General features: G+C 45.1%; 1 protein-coding gene across 2 annotated transcripts; it reads left to right on the top strand.

Annotated features, from left to right (window-relative positions):
* Positions 1–8,514: 8,514 nt before the first annotated feature.
* On the top strand, positions 8,515–19,666 carry ARF3 (ADP ribosylation factor 3). 2 transcript variants are annotated; one of them, XM_044421896.1, is made up of 5 exons: positions 8,515–8,579; positions 13,573–13,783; positions 15,509–15,619; positions 17,031–17,155; positions 19,378–19,666. In XM_044421896.1, exons 2-5 carry the CDS (start codon positions 13,636–13,638, stop codon positions 19,537–19,539), a joined length of 546 nt encoding a protein of 181 aa, XP_044277831.1. In that variant the 5' UTR covers positions 8,515–8,579; positions 13,573–13,635; the 3' UTR covers positions 19,540–19,666. The 2 variants fall into 2 exon arrangements, with proteins under 2 accessions (XP_044277831.1, XP_044277830.1); XM_044421895.1 differs by lacking the exon at positions 8,515–8,579 and adding an exon at positions 8,626–8,700.
* Positions 19,667–20,419: the final 753 nt, after the last annotated feature.

The raw sequence follows: 20,419 nt of genomic DNA, 5'->3' as shown, positions 1-20,419 counted from the left end.
CTCAATAAGTGTGGGAAGTGCATGTGATTAATATATTTAATCAACATGGTGTGTGTGCGTGTGCACATGCATGCATGCAATTAGCCTGATATGTGAGTGTTTTATTCTGCGCCAGAACATCTCCTTCCAGCCCAAACCGCAGCCTCTGGAAATTCCTGTTGACTTCTGTCAGGCCCTGGCACTTGTCTCAGGGAAAGGCGCTGGCTGCCGCCAGCTCCATGGAGTGATTTACTACGTGGCTACTGCAGGGCTGCAGCTCAAATCAGTCCCAGGGTGACATTTCTTTCCAGATGGAACTGATGCTCAGAGAATCTTTCAAAAGTCTAAATTAAAATCTATACCTGCCACTTGCACAAGGATATGTTTGGGAATACAAGGTGGGGGAGGGTGAGAACTTGTTGAACTGGTAGCCACTGAGGCAAGGAGAAGCAAGGAAAGACTACTGGCAAAATGCAGGGAGCTGATAAATGCCTGGAAGCAACAGCCTCTGTTTTCCCTTTCACCTCTTTCACTTGCAGGGCTGGAAAGATGTTGCTGTAACTCATTTAGGTGCTTGAGACTGGGAGTCCAAATGGTACCTACAGCCCCCTCCCGGATGCCCCCTTACAAGCAGCACAAGTCCAAGCAAGGTCTCCTACATCAGGGATGGGGATGGATGTTGCTGGACTCCCATCAGCCCTAGCCAGCATAGCATATGGTGAGAGATAGCTGGTGTAGTGTCATGGTTAGAGTGTTGGACTGGAGTCAACAGATCCAGCTTCTAGTCCCCACTGGGGATGAGTCTGGGCCAGTCATGGACTGTCAACCTAACCTAGCTTACAGGGTTGTTGTGAGAATAAAATGGAGATGCAGAGAATTATACAAGTTGCCTTGGGTTCCTTGAAAGAAAACATGTTAGATATATAATAAATATGGCTATTGCAATCCAACACTATCTGGAAGGACATTCTCTATCCCAGTCCTACACCATGAACTATGCCCTGACCTAGATTCCCCAAAATATTGTGTCCTATGGTTTAGGGGAACCGTCTGTCTTCCTATGCTGCTACCTTTTATGGTAGTCACCTCACTTAGCTTCATGGCAGCAGGGGTGCCACTAAGTGAAAACAACTCCCATGCGTCTGCACCAGCTTTTGCATTCTTCCAGGTCATGCCTCCTTAGTGCTCCCACAAACGGCCTGAATTTGCAGTTCCTTTTCTTCAGGTGTCTTTTCTGAGGGATAATTGTAAAGGGGAACTTTCAGACCTCAAGCCTGTGTGGAAGCTTTCCTCACTGTCCCACCATTTGCAGTTGCATGTGCTATGGCTGAAAATACTTGGAAAAGAGGGAAAGGCACTTTTCAAATGCTCAGAGGCATTTCATTATTCAAGTTCCAGGTTAAAGTATGACATTAATTGTAAAAAAATAATTGACACATATAAGAAACCTAACTGAATTAGTGCATAGATGCCATGGAGCAAATTTGCCTTTAAAACTATCACTGTGCAAGGAAAAAAATGGCTAATATTCTGAAAAAGAAATCACTGATATTTCTGTCCCAAGCAATCTTTTACTTTTTAGGCTTTCAGGGGATGGGGTGAGACAGGAAGTGGAAACAAAAAAGTGAAAAGTCATGGACTGTGCCCTTGATTCAATTTTCCATTGTGAGTGACAAACACATATGCACACAAAAACACAAGCCTGAACACATTTTTAGAACTGGAATATTCCATGCAACAACACCCTGCATTCCCAGGTCAGTCAAGTGAACGTGCATGATCAGGATTACAAAAAATTATACTTTGCCACCCACCCCAGATGAAAGTGGTACAAAAACATGGAGAAAATAGTGTGTCTGTGGGAACAATTTTTGGTGGTAGAGCATTTGACTGTGGTAAGAGCATGTGAGTACGAGCATGGCAGTGTTGAAGCACTTTTCCCTTCCCTGCTTCTGGCACTCCAGAAAAACTAGTTTCCAAGCAAGCCATAAAATGAAGACATTAAGGGATAGATTCATGCTCCCATCAGCTCAGCCAATGTGACCAGGCATCAGGGCTGGTGGGAATTCTCATCCAACAAGACCTAGAAAGCTGCAAGTTGCCTACTCCTGAATCAAGGGATCCCCCATGCACTGAGACTCTTTCCTTGCACCAGGTCCTGGAAGACCATAGAGACGAAGTTCCTTAAAGGTGCATGGAGGACCTTTCTGTGAGGTAAAGCCAGAGATTCTCAGCTATTTGCCCACGCCTTTCTTTCTGGTCCCAGCCCAGGAGGGACCCACAAGCTGTGAGTCAAGCTGGACCAGGTCTCCACACTGAACTCAGCTTGGTCTCCACCCACAGCCATGACTTCACTGCAGGAGTTTCTCTGTGTGCTTCAGCAGGGAGTGGTTGTGTTTGAACACATGGAAAATTCAGCCAACTGTATGAATGACAGGGTGGAAACAGTAGAGAAGAGAGGCATATTAAAATGTGTGACACTGAGGGAGATTCTAAGAACTATCACAGCACATGGCTGCTGCTGCGCATGCGTACACGTGTGAATGTGTGTGCGAAACTCTTAATTTCCATTCAGGTTAGTTCATGGTACAGTGATGGTGCACATCTTATAGTAAGTCCACAGCACAAACAGGATTTTGCTCTGGCTGGTTATCCCAATCACCCAAAGCATGACAAAAATCTCATCTGGCACTGAATGTTGCTTCTGCTGGGGCTCCTCATTATTCTCTTGGGAGTCACTAGAGTCTGGATTCCTCCCAGCTACCATGTATAATGGTAGTGACACTGATTTGACTGAAAGCCTCTGTGTTGCTTGCTGCACCTCTGCCCTCCCCCTTTTTTTTTTGAGGAGCTAAAGGTAGCCTCCATCATTGAATTACAGTGTAATCTTATGTATACTTAGAAGTAAGCCACGCTGACATGAGGTAGTGAGTCCCATGGAATCCAGTGGAGTAGATATGCTTAGGATTGCACTGCTAGGCTGCAACTCTATACACACTTACTAGGGAAGAACCTTCATTGAATCCAGTGAGTAAATGTGAATGGGGAAGTGTCATTAGCCTCCTCCGGGGAAAGGACACCTCTGCCTGGAAATGGACCAGAGATTTTGAGAGAGAGCTGAAAGTTTTGAGAAAGAAGTTGCTTCCCATGGCTTATAGAGCTATCCTTTTGTCTCACTGCTGGCTCTGGTCAAACATGTTTTGCAGGTTTTCGCTATTTTCTCCTTGCAAAAGAGGGTTTTTTTTGTTTTTGTTTTTTGCAAAAACCTTTTACTACTGGTGAAAGTGGTGAGATTTCACTGGTGAAAACAGTGGAACAAAATAAGCAGTGGCCCCTCTCAAACTATCTTCAAACTACTATAACCAAGCAACAAATGGTATGTCTCAAGTACAAAAACAGCAATCTGTCCCCACTATCCTACCAAACATTCCAGACCATTTCATGCAACACAGCAAGCTACAGCCTGTAAAAGCTTATGGCACAATAAATAAATTACAAAAGCGTAATTAGGCTGTAGGTTTAAATTGATTTTAGAGCCATTCCCTTTTCCCAAGGGGCACTGAGAATAGCAGTTTGGATGCAGGAGAGAAGCAATAGGATAGGTATCTCTGACAGAATTTTCAGCATCACTCTAAATGACAATTCCCAGATTTTTTTGCTATAAGCCATACATTACAGTAGTATAAAACAAATACACAGTGTAGATATAGTCATGGGTTGTAGAATAGGGCCTTACATTTTTATTCAATGGGGCTTCCTTCAAAATAGACATACCTAGGATTGTTAGTTAGGGTCACATTCCAGTGGAGACAATCTTGATGGCTTCACCTCCCTGCTGTTCCCACTTTGCACTGTCTTTGACTCAGAATCTGGGAATCTGAAGTACTCTATAGCCTGGTCCAGTGATGACTAGGGCCAGTGGGTGGCTCCCTGAATCGCCACAGAACCCAGTTTATATTCAGAATGCCAGAGACCAAGTGAATTAACTGGATTAGATCCAATGAATTTATTTCCTAATCCTGCTTATTCCTAAAATGTTGCAGTGGCAAAAGCCACAAGTCCGTTTGTACATGGGAAAAGTGCCAGCCCAGTAGTCAGTTGTGGATTACTTGCATGCCACAAAATCTGGACTGCAGGCCACTGTCATAGGTCTGCTGGTATCTTCATAGTCTCTGGGCCATATTGTTCTTGCTTTAAAAAGGAGTCCAAAACAAAACAAAACAAAACCACCCAAATGAACAAAGCACAAAGGAGGTCCTTGGAATAGTGCAGGCATTCATTAATTCATATGACCAAAGCCAGTGTATTTCAAACCACAAATGCCTTTTCATGGGGAATCTAGCACTACACCTGGTTCCAGGTTAAGAACAGGTTCTGTTCCTGAGATTGTCTTTAAGTCAAATTTGTATGTAAGTCATGCAAATATCATGCAAGAAACACTTCCATATACACAAAAACATCTTAAACAGAATACAGCATTTTAATAATGATAATAATACAGTAGTAATAAAATAACTACAGGAACTGGGGAGATTCAGAGAGAGAATCTGATTGTTGAAGTACTAAAGCCTAATACTTTTCCAATGACAGATGGCATCTCACCATTCTCTGATCACTTTATTATTTCCACTTTAGTTTCGATTGTGATTTTATTTCTTTTCTTCAATGCATCACTTGCACTTGCATCAGAATTATGTTTTGGAGGGATGGTTACAAACCAAATACACTAACTGCATGTAATTTTTCATGATCATGAAAAACTACTGTAGCTCTACTGCCACTGCAGAACTAGTTCCAACTTCACTACTCACTGCTTTTTCCCTCCTCCCTCCCTCCCTCCCTCCCTCCCTCCCTTCCCATTCTTCCCTTCCCATTCTTCCCTTCCCCCCTCCTTCCTCCCTCTTCTTGCCACCAAGCACCTGCAGGTGCCTACTTGCCACTCAAGGACAAGGCAGGACTTCCGGGTTTGTTCATTTATAAGCAGCAGTTGTTCTTAACTTGGTCATTCATAGCTGGGGGACGGGGTGTATTTCAAAGGTACAGTCTTAGATCAAGGCAGCAAAGAATAAGCTTTGTTTATTTACCTCTGCGCTGTTGTAGGATCACCTGAAGACTTGTCTCTTCATTTCAGTTCCTGCTGCAGTAAGAGCAAGACATGGGATGTGGTTTGGTGTGAAGAGTAGGAGGGAATGAACTTGATTTTTGCCTCTTTTCACAGTCAAAGCTAGCTATAACAAGTCCTGATTGCAACTTGCATAGCCTTGCTAATACATGTACACATTTCTTGGCTGTGGCCATTATTTAAAATGATGCTTCTACTATATTTCATAAATGTCTGCACAGAAGTTACTACATAATAATGGCTGATGCCTGGCTTTAGAACACCAGATAACGCATTCCCAGTTTGGGATAAACTGGGGAGAGCAAGTGATCTACCTAGACTCTCCTTTTCAATATGCCGTCAACAACATTCATAAGAAGCAGAAGGAAGACAATCCCCTTTCACTCTTCTTTCTCATGAGCTATTCTCATTTCTTGTTTCACTAGGATAATCCTATACAAACCTATGCAGAAGTAATACTGTTGAGTTCAAGGGAATTTACTCTCAGGTATAGGTTCACAGTCTAAATAACGGCTCTATCAGGATTGGGGGGGGGGGGGTTAATAACATTCAACAACTCAACTGAATGCCCGAAATCCCATTACAACAGAGATCTGCAACAGAACACCTGCCCACCCCGAGGAGTGCATGTCATCCTTCTGTTCAAGCTGCCAACCCATAAAAGAAGGAAGGAGAGTTCTGAGAAGTGGAGAAACAGCTTTATTTTAATTTATATATCTGTTTGCTCTGCTTGGGAGGAAAGTTTGTTCACGCCTACACTAAAACAAAGAATGGCTTAGGAATTCCACTCACAGCACCACAGCTTCTTCTGACCCAAGTTTCAAAAGATGGGCCTGGAGGAGATATTGTTGCTCTAATTTAAAAAAAAAGTCATTAAATTTATTTCAGCTGTTTAAGTAACTCGAGCAATTGTGGTTGATATCAAAACTCTCCAGGGATCAACTTATTAAATTTGCTAATTTAATATTACTTTGATTAATGAAATCTCATGGGACATAGATGGGCATCCTTGAAGTTCAGTTTCAAAATAAGGTAAATACACTTAACTTGAATACTATAACTCAGATTGTTTAGATTCTCATGGAATTCCTCTTGCCTATACCTGAGGAATGTTTTCAAAACTCGGTGCTTTGTTTTATAAATTATTGTGGGTTCCTCTGGGCCATGAATACCTTTGAAAAGGCTGAAAATTCCAATTAAAGAGGGTGGATTTGGTTTTTTCAGATTTCATTTTATAGCACTAGGCGTATTTTTTGACCTATACCAAATTTCAGTCTCATCTACTTAGGTAAGATTTTCCACCATGGTCACTTTTGGAATTTTCCTGTATGGATCTTCTCTCCATGAGGATGGCATTAGGTTCTCAGCACATTAAAATGCAAAGAGTTCCTCCCACAGTTATGGCTGTAAGCAGGGCTTTTTTTGTCATAGAATGCACCTTTTTTTCAATGGATTTTAGGAAGTGATTTTGAACAGTGTAGCAGATCAGCAGCAAACATCATTAACATATTGCCTGCAGGCTGCTATTGTGTCTGCTATCTGCTATCTGATAGTGAGAGATAGCTGCTTGGGATGCTGCTTGGCTTGGGACTGGTGTGTGTGCTTACCACCAGCTGGGATGTGAGTTGAGTTCCGGCACTTTTTTTTTTTTTTACAAAAAAAGCACTGACTGTTAGAGAGATGTGACATATAATGCCATGTCAATTACATTTTTTATCTATTTTCTAATACTAAATTGATTCTACAGGGTAATTCAATTTTAGAAATTGGTAAGAAAATGTTTTTGCGGTAGACTTGGATGGATAAATTATGTTAACCTTGACACAAGGTGCAAATGATGATTTTTTTGTATTTCTCAGCTCTGCATTTGACATCTGAGTAACGATACTTGCAGCTGCGACATTTGTTAGAATCTAGGTTTGGTCCTGCTGCTTTCACAATCACTATGAGATGTATTTATTGAGATTCATCAGTTATATTGATCCATGACACAAGTTTATACTTATTATTGGTAAGTAAATAAGATATACAAAGTGGGGTACAAAGGATTGGAATAGAAAACTGGACTGTCCCAATATGCCTGATCAATAGATCACCACTCTAGTGTCTGTATCCAAAGCATCTATGGATCTCAAATTACATCTTCTTCAGCAAAGCATTTTGTTCTGAGTTTTTTATTTTTATTTTTTGGATGCCACATTGTCTCTTTAATAAGGGTTTGTCTAAACCAGCTAACTGATGAAAGCATAACAAGGAATTATTCTTTTAATTGGATACCCCAAAATTGCCTCTTTTTGGAGGAAGATATTATATGGATAAACTCTGCACTGGAACACTCTTTAATATTTACTGATTTATATATCCCCTTAAATTATCTACCTGCTTCCTGGGATGTAATGCACAATCAGTGCAAATTTATTCTCACCATCCTTTTCACTGCTAAAAAAACCTGACAGGGTGGAATTGGAAGGGTACTTGCTCACCTCCTGTAATGCAAGGGACTGAAGACTTAAGGACACTTACAACATTTGATAGATAGCATAGTGGCATTACATGTGAATGAAAGGATATACGTTTGGTGCTGAAATGAATGTATTTTTAGAAATATGTCTTTTCATTCATATGTGTGTTTGTACTGAAATCGAGATAATCAAAATAGAGTAGTTTGAGTTTGTTATTTCAAAATCTTTTGCTTTTACAAGATATATAGAACGGGTTGGATCCAGATGCAGTTTTACTCATAGTAGACCTACCAAAATTAATAAAATGATCATTAGTCAACTTAAATCCGGTTGGTCTCAATGGGTCTGTGGCATGAGTAAATCTGGATCCACCTCTGAATGCTCTGGATGTTCCAGTTTTCCATGGCACGTGAGATTCTCTTCTAGGTTTGGAATGGGAGTTCATTTGTCTCACCCTCCCTTACAATTAAGACCAGTGCCTCTTAGTGGCTAAACTACATAATGCCACCATCCACCCTTGAAGCTTCCCCCACAATTTCATTCTAATGTCAGGAATAACTTCATCCAATAGATCTCTACGAAATACAAAAACCAGCTTTTGAATGTGCGCGAGAGAGCATTTTAAGCTAGCAAACTCCTTTTCTAGGCTTCCTATCAGAGCACAAATAATGCAGCAACTCACCTCTTCACCCGTATGTATCACCAATGCAAATTAAAAAAGACAATATTTCCCAAGGACTCCACTCTACAGCCACAGTAAACCTGCCATCCCCTCCTCCCCGCCCCCTGCCACGCACCGCTGCAGCCGCTACCATGGAAATGATAGCGAGGGAAGTCTCGCGACACGCGCGCCCCCGCCCCAGCGCTGCGAGGGGGTGGCGAGTTCTCGCGAGAGCGTCGTGTCCACGGGCCTGCCTGATCGCTGCTGCCGCTGCTGCCGCTTCCGGCTGGAAGGGGACTCAGAGTGCAGAGTCAGCTGGGCAGCAGGAGGCGGAGGGGCGCGCGCGCAGGAGCAGGTGGGTGCTCGGGCCCGGCTCGCCTTGCGGGGGTGGCAGCGGCAGGAACAACGGGCGAAACAGCAGCGAGCGAGCTAGAAGCGGGGGATGGAAGGAATAGCGTCGCTGCAGGGGGACAGAGGTTCGTTGGAGGGACGGCAACGAGGAGCGAAGCAGGCCGACCGGGGCTTTCACGGAGGTCAATTTGAGACCAAAGGGGGGGGCATTGCGGCAATGGGGAGAAGCTGGATTTATTTTATTATTTTTCAACGGGGAGAAAAACGGGAGCCGGGAAGCATTTGGAGGCTGCCCCCTGCCTTGTCTCCCGCTGAAGCCCTGGAAGGGGGCTAGGAAGGGTGGCTATGGGTCTTCTGTGTGTGCGTTCGGTTCGTAATGTTTCTGCGAGTGGGTGACTGGGGCTTGTGCATTGCCGGGGGCGGGGAGGGGGACGTCGGGTAAGCTCCAGCTCCGCCGCTCAAGCGGCGACGGGAGCACGCGCGTTGCAATGTGGGGGTGGCAGGTTTCTTGCGCTGCCCCAGCAGCCAAGAGCCAGCGCCGGGTTCGCGAGCTCCGGGGGCAGTGCGAGCCCCGGGGTGCCAAGACAGCCAGAGTGGCGGATCCTCGGGGTGCCTCCTGCGCTGCAACGCGCAGGTGGGCGGATTTGCACTCCTGGGGTGGGGGCGGGGTGGGGTGGGGGCGCCGGGTGTTTGCGGTAGGAGGACTCGCCTCCGGCGTTCGGCGGGTGTCGCGCTTGCAACGTTGTTGGAAGGGAACGCGGCGCCGCAACCAGATTAAGCGTCCCCCGCGCCTGTCGATTTATTATTGTAATTTTAAAACGGTGATATCTAGCAGAAGTGGTAGTCAGGCCTGCACGCCGAAACGGGGGCCTTGAAAAGCTGGAGTGGAACAGTGTGGAAGCGGCACTAAATGCTCCTTGGCTGAAGGGGGCGCTAGTAGTTCCCAGCATGAACAGGAGCTGGGCTTCTAAGCTGTTAGGGCCTTCCCACACTCGAAGTTTCTAAGTTAAACCAAGGGGGATATGTGCTGGATCCAAGACATCTGAGGTTTTAGATGGGCAGTAGAGCCTCGTGAGTTGAGACAAGGCTCCTTTTTGCTTTTGACCAGAACCGGTCTTCCAGATCTTGAGGAATTGGGAACCCACAAATTTCCTGGTTGTGGAGTTTGGATGAGCTCTGTCACTGTAAGGAATGCTGTTGCATGGGGCTTGTCAGGCGTGTTCAGTGTGACGGGCAGTGCCTGGCACGTGCCCCTTCCAACGTTTTGCCTTTCATTATTGTGACACAGGAGAAAAGATCCCTTATAAGTCTGTGCTGACAATGTGATAACAGACCCGCTCTGCTCTCCATCCTTTCTCTGAATCACAATACTGTTCTCCATCTACTTGTGGGTCTTACTGCAGTTCCTTCCTTCACTGGATATAACTTTGTTGGGAAAGTGGAATTAGCTGATGCATAGATAAGAACACAGCTGAACAACTTATCAGATGTTCCTCTTCCAACCTGGAGTGCATCCTTATTGAAACAGCGGCATCTGAGGTTCCTATCTTCCAGAATTAAATTTCTCTACCTGTTAAGGCATTCTGGGAATTGTAGTCTTGTTGACCCTGTTTTTAAAACAGATAGCACTAAGGCATAGCTATGTTGAATCAAAATCAATGATCCTTTCAGCTCACTATTCTGAGTATTCTTAGTAGCCTATGACTAACAACTTGTATTTGATTTGATTAAGAAAATAGGATGGAATGAAGCCATCACCATATATTTCATTAACTTCCATAAGGTTCCATAGAAGTTTTAATCCTTCTTCTCTGTCTTTGTTGATAACCGTATAGAACAGAATAGTCTGCATAACAAAGTGGTTAATGTTGGATTTGGACTTGAAGATCTGGGTTCTAATTCCTACTTGGCAATGAAGCTTGATGGATAACTTTCAGACAGTCAGTGACTGTCAGACCAACCTACCTCACAGGGTTGTTGTGAAGATAACATTGAGAGGAAGATTATGTATGGTGTCTTGAAGGAAAAAAGGCAGGATATGACTCAAGTAAATAAATTCTCTGGACTGTCTTAGTCAACAACTGAGAATTGAGATAGGGGAAACCAAGTAGGTATAGAAAATCCATTGCCTCCAAGCTGGCTTCTTACAGGTTCACAGAAATAAGTCTCACATTAGTCTTCTCCAATCTTGTGGCCTCCAGATGTGTTGGACTGCAATTCCCATCATGCCTAGCTAGCATTTATGGGCATTGTACTTTCTACTGCTGGTGCTGCCTGATAGGGAAGGCCACATTCTGTTTCTAATAGCCTATTGTGAACATTCGAGTTGCATCCTTTTGAAACCAGACCTTCATACCTCCTGTGCTGGAATTTCAGAAGGTTAATCAGAGCAGTGTTGCGGGTGGAAAGAGCTAGTCCTCTTTGCATGTATGTCGATGAAGTAGAGTTGGGATCCCTGCCCTTTTTGGGTTGGTGGGCACATTTGAAATTGTGCTTTCCCAAAATGGCTGCCATGGTAGGTAGGGATTGCCCATTTTAAAAAATGGTGGGTATGGCCAATTACAAAATGCCCATTTCTGTGAAAGCACACTGTGAGATTGAAAGACTGACTAGCTCAGGAGCTGAAGTACAATGCATAGCTGTGTTCTGAGCTCCAAAACAAACGAACAAACAAACAAAAAACACTTTTTAAAACCCAGATGCCACAGGAGGGATGTGCTTCACAGGCATGCCAGACTCCCCCTATACATTAAAGAAAATCTGAAGAAAAGAAAATAAAATTGCAAGGGACAGAACATATCACACATTTCAAAAGCGCTGTTTGCAGTAGGACTATGTTGAGAGCTGGGAACAGAGATTACAAATTAAGGTTTTCTGTGAGCTCTGTTCACACGCTCACCTACAGACCCCTGACTGGCACCTGGTTTTGCTGTAACATCTTTCACACAGCCCTCATGAAATGGCCACTGAGGACATTGCCTGGCACTGTCCCCATGTGGTCTGCCAGCACATCCTATTGTCCCATCTGTCATTCCCTGTTTAGCTTCTAAATTGGCATCTGGGCCCTAGACTGCCAGTTGCTGGTTCCCATTTGCATTGTATCAGGAGCTGCCTCACTCAAGTTGACTCCTATCTGAGCTGTACGGTCCAGATCCTCCTAAGGATAACTGAAAGGAAGCTCGGGGGAAAGCATTGAGGAATTTGGGTATGAGCAGAACTCTGATCTGAGAATGCTTATCTGAATTTTAAGAAGTTCAATGGATGATAAGGTCATGTGATTCCTGTGCAAAGGATATAATTGTCCTCACTGTGTTGCTTGTATTATGCTGGCAGGTCAACTTTGTTAATATAATGCGACAGAGAATATACAAACAAACAGCCATCTGGGTCCTCTGAAAATGTGCAAATTGGGAAAACTTTCTGATGCCTTAAATTAATTGGTATTGAATTTGGCATGTTCCCTTGTTTACTTCTGGTTTTAATTCTCCTGATGAGTAAATGTGTGTGTGAGAGAGAAAGGAGAGCTGGCTTAGGGATAGTCAGTTGAATAGAATGCTTGAGACCATCAGATTCAGCTGGTACTGTACAGTAGCAATTTATTATGTGCTTAATTTTATGAAACAATACACTTGTAGTAATGAGAGCTTCCCACCTCCCACTGCTCATGGTGCGTGCTTGTGACACTCACCAAGTGTTCACACTGCATTATATGCTCCTTTTAAAGCTGAGGTGGTGAATCTCTCGTCCCCAGTATACTGTGTTTCAGCTCTTCTTGTCCCTGACCATTAGACAAGCTGGCTGGGGTTAATAGGAATTGGAGTCCAACAATATCTGGAGGATAGACAGTACATTCCCCAACTCAGCTTTGGCAGGGGAAAAGGGATTGGGTAATGCTTGTTGGAGAACAAAGAGAGGAGAGTGAAATGAGCTTTGTTAAGCCCTGTGATAAATCTTCAAGTGGGACTATTCCTCCGTGGCCACTGAGGGGAAGCAACGTGATAGAGAGGCTTGTAAGTAGCATGTTGACTTGTGGTAAGTAAGATTCTCCTCCAGATGACCACCAGTCAGGGCAGACTTGATAAGATGGAAAGAATTAGGATTATCTTTCAGGCAGTTGCAGCACCACACAGGAATAACAAAATTATATGTGTAGGCAGGATAACATGGAAAAAAAATACAGGCTAGTAATTTCTGTGGGTTTTGAGCGTGAGGCTGCCTTGATTTGTAGAAGGCATGTTCAGCAGCACCCCCCTTTTTGCTGGGAAGAAGATTCCATTGGAAAGTGTATTTCCAAGGGAGTTTTAAATTCAAGTATGAAATAATTACTGGGAGGGTGGTGAATAGATGCCATACCACAGAGAGGGTCAGTATCTCCTCACACTTCCTCAGATTCAGCTTCTATAGTTGATTCAGTTTACTGTACATTCAGTGACTGGCTGCTGCATGCATCTTTGAGACCTTCTCAAGCTGGCATGCAAGATAAGGACCACACAATTGGATACAATAAAAATAAGATCATAGTCAATAAAAATGGAGTTTACCAATAAAAACAGAATTTACCAATAAATCTAGTAGCCCATGCTGGAAGACCATTGAGAACAGGCAAGTCTTCAGGTCTTTCCTGAACACCTGCAAAGAAAGGGGGCTGACAAATCCCTAATTGAAGCTGATTTCAAAGTATAATCAAGTGTTTTGTGCTTGTATGTGTGAATTCACCCTTAGCCACTAAGCCATTAGCCTGAGAGGAAAGTGCACAATTCACTCTTTGCTGGACTTAATATCTTGTGGGACCTGCTAGCCTAGGATTGAAGAACCTGTGGCCCATCATCAGCCAGCATGGCCTACAGTCAGTCTGGCAACATCAGGAGGCTACAGCTTCCTTGCCATTGGATAACTCCTAAGAGAGTTCAGACCAATTTCTCTAGCGGTGTTTTGCCTCCCAAGGCATGCTGGGATGAGCTGTCCCTGCTCCTGTTAACATCCCTTTCGCTTCATAGGACTTGTCCTTTGACATCGACTGGACAGAAGAAACCAAGTCCTGCACTGTTGAACCTGCTGCCATGGGGAACATTTTTGGCAACCTGCTGAAGAGCCTGATTGGCAAGAAGGAGATGCGCATCCTGATGGTGGGACTTGATGCTGCTGGGAAGACCACCATCCTCTACAAGCTCAAACTGGGAGAGATCGTCACCACCATTCCCACTATTGGTATGGTCTCTGTGCTAATGACCAGAGAAGCACATTCCCCCTCCTCTTCCTTTTTGAGGGTGGCATTGCAGTCATGTGATGGCTGCATGTTGAAATTGGTCGTATGATTGTCACCTCAGGTCATCAATAAAAGCAAGCCACTTCCTCCCTGTTCTATCCCCTCTTCCTTTCAGCACCTGAAATTTAGTCCTTATTCTTAGAAATATGGGGTGGGTGTGTGGGTGGGTTCAGGTCCATTTTGAAGCATTTTCCCTGTCATTTGAACTAGCTTTTTGCTTCCCTGATGGGGTACACAGCAGGATTAATTAGGGTGACTCACACAACTGGGAGTGGCAAGATCAGAAGTGAAACGTAAAACATGCATACACAGACACAAGAGCACTGCCTGTGATGCCAAGTCGAAACATGGTTTGTTATTGGTGTTTTGAGGTTCATCTCCAGCCTTGGAAGGGGGCTGTATCAGGGTGGGGTCTGCCTAGTAGCTGGGATTCTGCTCCTCTTTAGGCATGGAATCGAGTGGGTCGACAGGATGGGTGGTTGCTGCATGCCGCTTGCACTTCTCATGAGCGGTGCTCGAATAGCAGGAATATCAGTCCTGTTGGATTAGACTCAAGGGTCCATCTCAGCCTTTCCCAGCCCAGTGGCCTAAGAGAGATCTATTGGACCACAGCTCCCACAATTCCCAGTCAGCATTCTGGTGAAGAGTTATGGGAATTGTAGTCCAATACATCAGCAAGGCACCACATTAAGGAAGGCTATGGATCTGGTCCAGATTCTTAATTTCATAAGTAGCTGGTCAGATGGTATCTGGAAAAACACAAACAGGGTAATACTTTTTCCTCTTGTTCTCTCAGCAATTGTTCTTCAAAGGTACATTGTTCCTTACCTTGCCAGTTCCATTTCAGCCCTGTCTCAGCTGGCTGCAGTTGATATTGCCCTGTAAACTTTGGATTACAACAGGACCACCTGGTTTTTCCTTTAAAAAGTTTATGAGGACAAGGGGAAGTTTGAAAACGTAGCTTCATCCTAAATGTAAATTACCAGAAACCAGGGGAAAACACTGAGGAACTCCAGTTGTGTTAGAAGTGTGCTTGGTTGTGCTCCGTTGCTGTGCGACTCCATTCATCAGTAATACTTCTGCTGGAACCCTGTGGAAAGGAACAGATTGTGTAGTGGTGCTGCTTCATGGATTGCACCTTCTGATTCTTGCCCAATTATGTTGCAAGGGATGACTCAATGCTGAGAGTACTTAAGAATTAGTCATATTAGAGCGTTTAGTTGATTGAAATCTACTGTTGATGCATAGCTCAGATTCTGCACAGAAAGGGATGAATTTGGGTTGTACGTGCTGAAAACTTCTCTGTGATAATGCATGTTTTGCTGGTTTTGAGGTTCAGGGCCCTTTTACAATCCTGGTTGTCACCAAAAGCGCTTCCCCTTTAAACATCATTCCATAAATGGCAGATAAAGTATTGGAAGAGAGAATGCATCTTCCTGCCGAATTCTGGGGCCTAAAGCAGCTCTATCCATATGGAAAGTTGCATCACTACCAATGTGTTTGTCTCTAAGTGACATAAACCTGCAGGGACGTGCAAGAAGCCGCCTGCTGATTCCTGCCCCTGGGTACCCCCTTCTGTTGTATAATTCATGACTCCCCTCACTTGCAGGGAGGGCTGAGTTCCCTACTCTGCAGAGCTTGGTTCTAACCATGCCACTCTTCCTCAGGGTTCAACGTGGAGACAGTTGAGTACAAGAACATCAGCTTCACTGTGTGGGATGTTGGCGGCCAGGACAAGATACGGCCCCTGTGGCGACATTACTTCCAGAACACCCAAGGTATGAAAACGGGAAGGAGTGGGAGGTGGAATTCTACCACTGGGCATGTTCAGTGCTTGTTTCTTCCTCTGCCCCATCCCCAGTTTTCTTCCTAACAAGCTATGAGGCTTGTACACACACTTGGAGCAACAATTTGAACCACTGTGGGGGGTTTTTAGTAGCAAATTGAAAGAGTTTAGCAGAGCTCCGTGGCTCCTTAAGCCATTGTTTAAACAAGGTGTGATAACCCTCTTCCACCATGAGGGCTGGATTCCATTTCAGATAAGTTTTGGGGTGGGAGTGGGCAGGGCTAAAGCTGGGGGCAGATGCTGCCATCTTTCAGCTTATAGCTTTGCCTGCTGGAAATTAAACCTCAAGAGAGGCATCTCGGCCTTTTAGAATGGATGGGGAAGCTGCACAAAAACCAGAAGCTACCACATATCCCTTTGTAAGCCATCCAGAGACTTTTAGTAAAATGCTAGAAAAATAAATAAATAAATATTCATTCAGAAATGGAGGGCCAGGGGAAGGGGCTTGGTTATCTGAGTACCCCAAGAGGGCTAGATTGGGATCCGAGGCCGGAGGCTCAGCACCCCCAAATGATCCTATAGGGATGGTTGGAACAGAAGCACAGTGACTCGCAAGCAGCTGGAGGGAGTCAGTGAGACTTTTGACTAAAATCCCTGAGGTTCCCTTTGGAGTGCCTGTCTTGGGCTCTGCTGACAGTACGGATCATGCAGTATCTGTAAACTACGTGGAAATAGAGGAGGTTAAAATGAAATAAGACCCTACTAACTTAAGATACTAGCTATGCAACAAGATGTCTAAAGAAACTGAGGCATCTTGTTCCCCCACATGCAATCTTAGGATCCTGGAATAGCCCAGTGCTGTACCAACATGATCCCAAAACTGTTCACAAGTCTTTCCCTCCTAGAACCTTTGCAGCCAGCCTGGCAATTCTTGATGAAGGGTGGAGGTTAATTGGAAGATCTGGGAGCCTCGGTTTATCTTGCATGTTAGCATTTATTTTTTATAATCTGCAGTCAGATAATGTACTTGGATCCTTTAAATATAATGTACTCCTTCAGGATGTATTGCGGTATCTCTGTGTTTTTGGGATGCGGACAAGTAAAGACATAGCTTTTGCTGTTTGCCCCCAAACTCTTCTGCTTGCAGGAAAAGACTGGTAGATGTTGTGAGTGAGCCTGTGCCATGGGTCCCCCCCCCCCCCCCCGGTGAATCTATAGCAGAATAGTTGTGAGTCTCCAATGGGGAACTTTTTCCTTTCATCTCTCCTTGTAATCTTCAGAGTTTCTTCATCTACTGTTGCATTTTTTCATAGGTTGCTATTTCCCCTGCAGACAGACATGCTTTGTTTTGCAAGATGTCCCTTGTTAACGCCAGACCTTTGTAAGTGCCTTCTCTCTTTAAGGTCTGATCTTTGTGGTGGACAGCAATGATCGGGAGCGAGTGAATGAGGCACGCGAGGAGCTGATGCGGATGCTGGCAGAAGATGAACTGCGAGACGCTGTTCTCCTTGTCTTTGCTAACAAGCAGGTTGGTCCAGGGTGGCAGAAGAGTCTTGGAGATCAGTGTGTGTGTGTTTGTCAGTCGAGCCTCTCTGACAGCCTGAACTAATTCCGAGCTTCTCCACTTGTGAAAGATACTGAGGAATTGTCTCCTCTCTAACTTCCTGCCTCTTTCGTTAGGAGCTACATGCTGCTGCGGTTTAAAGCCTGGAGTTGACAGTCCTGGGAGCCATGAGGTGATGCTCACCCATCCTCAAGGGCAGCCACCCCCAACGTGGTACTGCCATGCTGGCTGTGGATGATGAGAGCTGTAGTCCAGTGTATCTAGAGGACCCCAGGTTGGCAGAGGCAGTTGTAGGGAAACCTCTTCGATTGCAAACCTGGGCAAGGGTCCTCTCAAAGAGCTTCGTGAAAGATGCCAAGTTCCCTAGAGAGAACAGGATTATCAGTTGACTCAGCTGTACCTGCCACGTATAATCCATCCCCACCTGCCTCCTGAGCCTCTCTTTAAAGCACACATTCATGTTTGACATGCAGGAGTGCATGTTGCAAGTCAGGCGCTGCTACTGTGCGCGGCATTGACCAAAACAGATCCCACATTCTTGTGGCTACAAATGTAAACTTGCACAGATCATGCAGGTGGTCCATTCTTCTTGGATCCATTGGCATTTCTGAATAATGGGTGCTCTCACAGAAAGGCTACTACGCACACGGGGGAGGGTGGCTTGCTCATTCATAAAATGGCTGCTGTGATGGCAGTGGCCAGCCTCATTTCCTGGAAGGCAAACTGGTGATACTAAAAGAAAAGTAATTTCCCCAAGAACCTAATTACAATGGCAGGCTTTGAGTTCCAAAACACTAAAAGCACTCTATCAAACCCAAATAATGATGGCATTGGAGAGCAGCACTTCACTTTAGGCTTCAAGTTAAAAAAAACAACTATAATTGAAATAAATTATAAGAAATAAAATAAAAACCAGGACAGGCAGAGAGCCTGGCAGGCACCAAGAGAGCTATCCAGGCAAACCTATTCTCACAAGCATCATGTTTGACACCCCAGGGACGAGGCAAACTGTGCTGTGGTTCTGTGGGGGTGCAGAAAAGAGTAGAATTCTGTTTCCTAAGAAACCCAGCTTCTGTATATTGTGTGTTTCAAGCAAGTTTCTAGCCCTTACAGTTATGAAAACATGCTTGAAAAAGTGTGGGCATAGCAATACTTTCTGTATGAATTAAGCGAAACAATATTTAAGGCATTTCCATTCTAATTTTGGCTTTCAGGATGCTTTATGGATCAAATGAGAAGCATATTGACCCAATTAAAACTAAAACTTAAAAAGGAAGAAGAACCTGGTGTAAACCTTCTTTAAAATGTTTTTAAGTGATGGGAAAATAAAAAGGGTTTTGTCTGGCACTGATGAAAGAAGTGTGTCAGGCAGGCCTCTCCAGGGAGAGGGTTCCAAGGGTTGGGTTCTGCAGCTGAACACACCCTGCCCTTGGTTCCCACCTCCTTCACTTCAGGTGGCTGGGCTGTCTGGAGGAAGGCATCGGAAGGTAACTGGAGTGTGCCATACAGTAAGGGGGCACTGGATAGAGTGCCAGCATGTGGTACCATTGCAGTTAGCTTGGCACCAAATTGTTGCTTGTTGGTGCAGGGGTATGCACAGCGCCAGAGTAATACTTGGCAAAGCGAGGAGGAGGAGCCATGAGCTGGCCGCCTGCTGGCAGGGATCCTGTGCCTTTCTATTTCCTATAAATAGAGGTAGCAAAACAGGTGGTGCCCCGGAAACAAAGATACGCAAGGTTCCTCGGTGCACAACCTGCATTTTTCTTTTGCATCAAGTATGCAAAGGCCTTCCCATCTAGCTAGTGTAGGAAGAGCTAATAGAGAAGCCCACAGTTTGAGATGGGAAAGAGTGGCCTGTTGGGAGGACCAAGTAAGCTGGGCGGGGACCCTAGAAGCAAAAAGGATAGCTTTTCTTTACAGAGCTGCTTTGACTGTCACTTGGTGTGGTGAGATTAATACAGTGGTGTCTAGAGATGCCGGAGCTGCCCTGAAGGTACTGGTTGAAATGTTCCCGGGGAAGAGTCCTCGATGCCGAATGCATCGCACTGTAATGGTTTTCGAGGGCGGCTTCCTGAGGCTTCCTTTGTAATTTGATGATCTAAAACACCAAAACGATCTGGTCCTGTAGAAGTACACCCGGGCTCCTGCTCCTAACCAGTCCTTTTTGTTTCGGCTTCCTCATATAGGACCTCCCCAATGCCATGAATGCGGCTGAAATTACGGACAAGCTGGGCCTGCACTCGCTGCGCCATCGCAACTGGTACATCCAGGCCACCTGCGCCACTAGTGGGGACGGCCTCTATGAGGGCTTGGATTGGCTGGCCAACCAGCTGAAGAACAAGAAATGAGTGCAGCAGGAGGGTGGTGGGCGAAAGCCCCTCACTGTCGGTTCTCTTTTGGGTTGATCCCCCCCGTTCCCACCTTTCTTTCCCCCGTTGGGTTTGCTTTTCCTCGCCGGCACCGGTTGCTGTGGGGGTGGGGGTGGGGTGGGGTGGGGTGAACTTTTGGTTTCCTCTCTCTTTCTCATGTTCTGGCTCTGCCAGGATTTTTTGCACGGTCTCTGTGTGTGCGCGTGCGTGTGTGATAAATATATATATAGAGATAATAAAATATATGGGTGTGGCGGGAGGGTTGGGGCAATTGGGGGTTGGGTGCCGATTCTGTGGCCTTTTTTCTTTCTATTTTTCTTTTCTTTCTTTTTTTTTTGTTGGTCAGTTTTGTATTTCTTGGTGGTCTGTGAAATTTGGCTCTCTTTGACTGGAGGTGACCAATACTCAGTGGCAGCTGCTTCTTGCTTTTGTGTGTGTTGGAGTGGGTGGGGCGGACGAACCCAGGAGGCAAAAGGGACTGTGTGGCTGTACTGTGTGCAGGGAGGCAGAGACGGACGAGTGCAAGGGGGGAGCATTCTAGGAAATGGGAATTCAGATGAGCAGAGGGCCCCTTTCTCTTGCCTGTTGATCAAGGGGCATCGGTGATCAATAGGATCAATTATAGCATCCTTCTGTCCCCAACATGCGTACTCTTTCTGTGCCGTTTACATTGGGCAGCACCCCCTGCTGGTATCCATGAGACTGCAGCAATACTGAACTTCGGACGCGTCTTTCCTACCTCCCTAGCCATCACCCTGTTAAATCTCATCAGTGACCTACACGGTTAGCTGACGCTGATGAAGTGGACCATTTGCATTGCGCCTTCTCAGACCAAATGGCACCAGAGCCCTCAGTAGTC

This window comes from Varanus komodoensis, unplaced genomic scaffold (genome assembly GCF_004798865.1).
Source record: "Varanus komodoensis strain SLA01 unplaced genomic scaffold, ASM479886v1 scaffold12, whole genome shotgun sequence".
NCBI classification, from domain to species: Eukaryota; Metazoa; Chordata; class Lepidosauria; order Squamata; family Varanidae; genus Varanus; species Varanus komodoensis.
The sequence above is the reverse complement of the archived record's forward strand: the minus strand, read 5'-3'. Positions and strand labels throughout refer to the sequence as shown.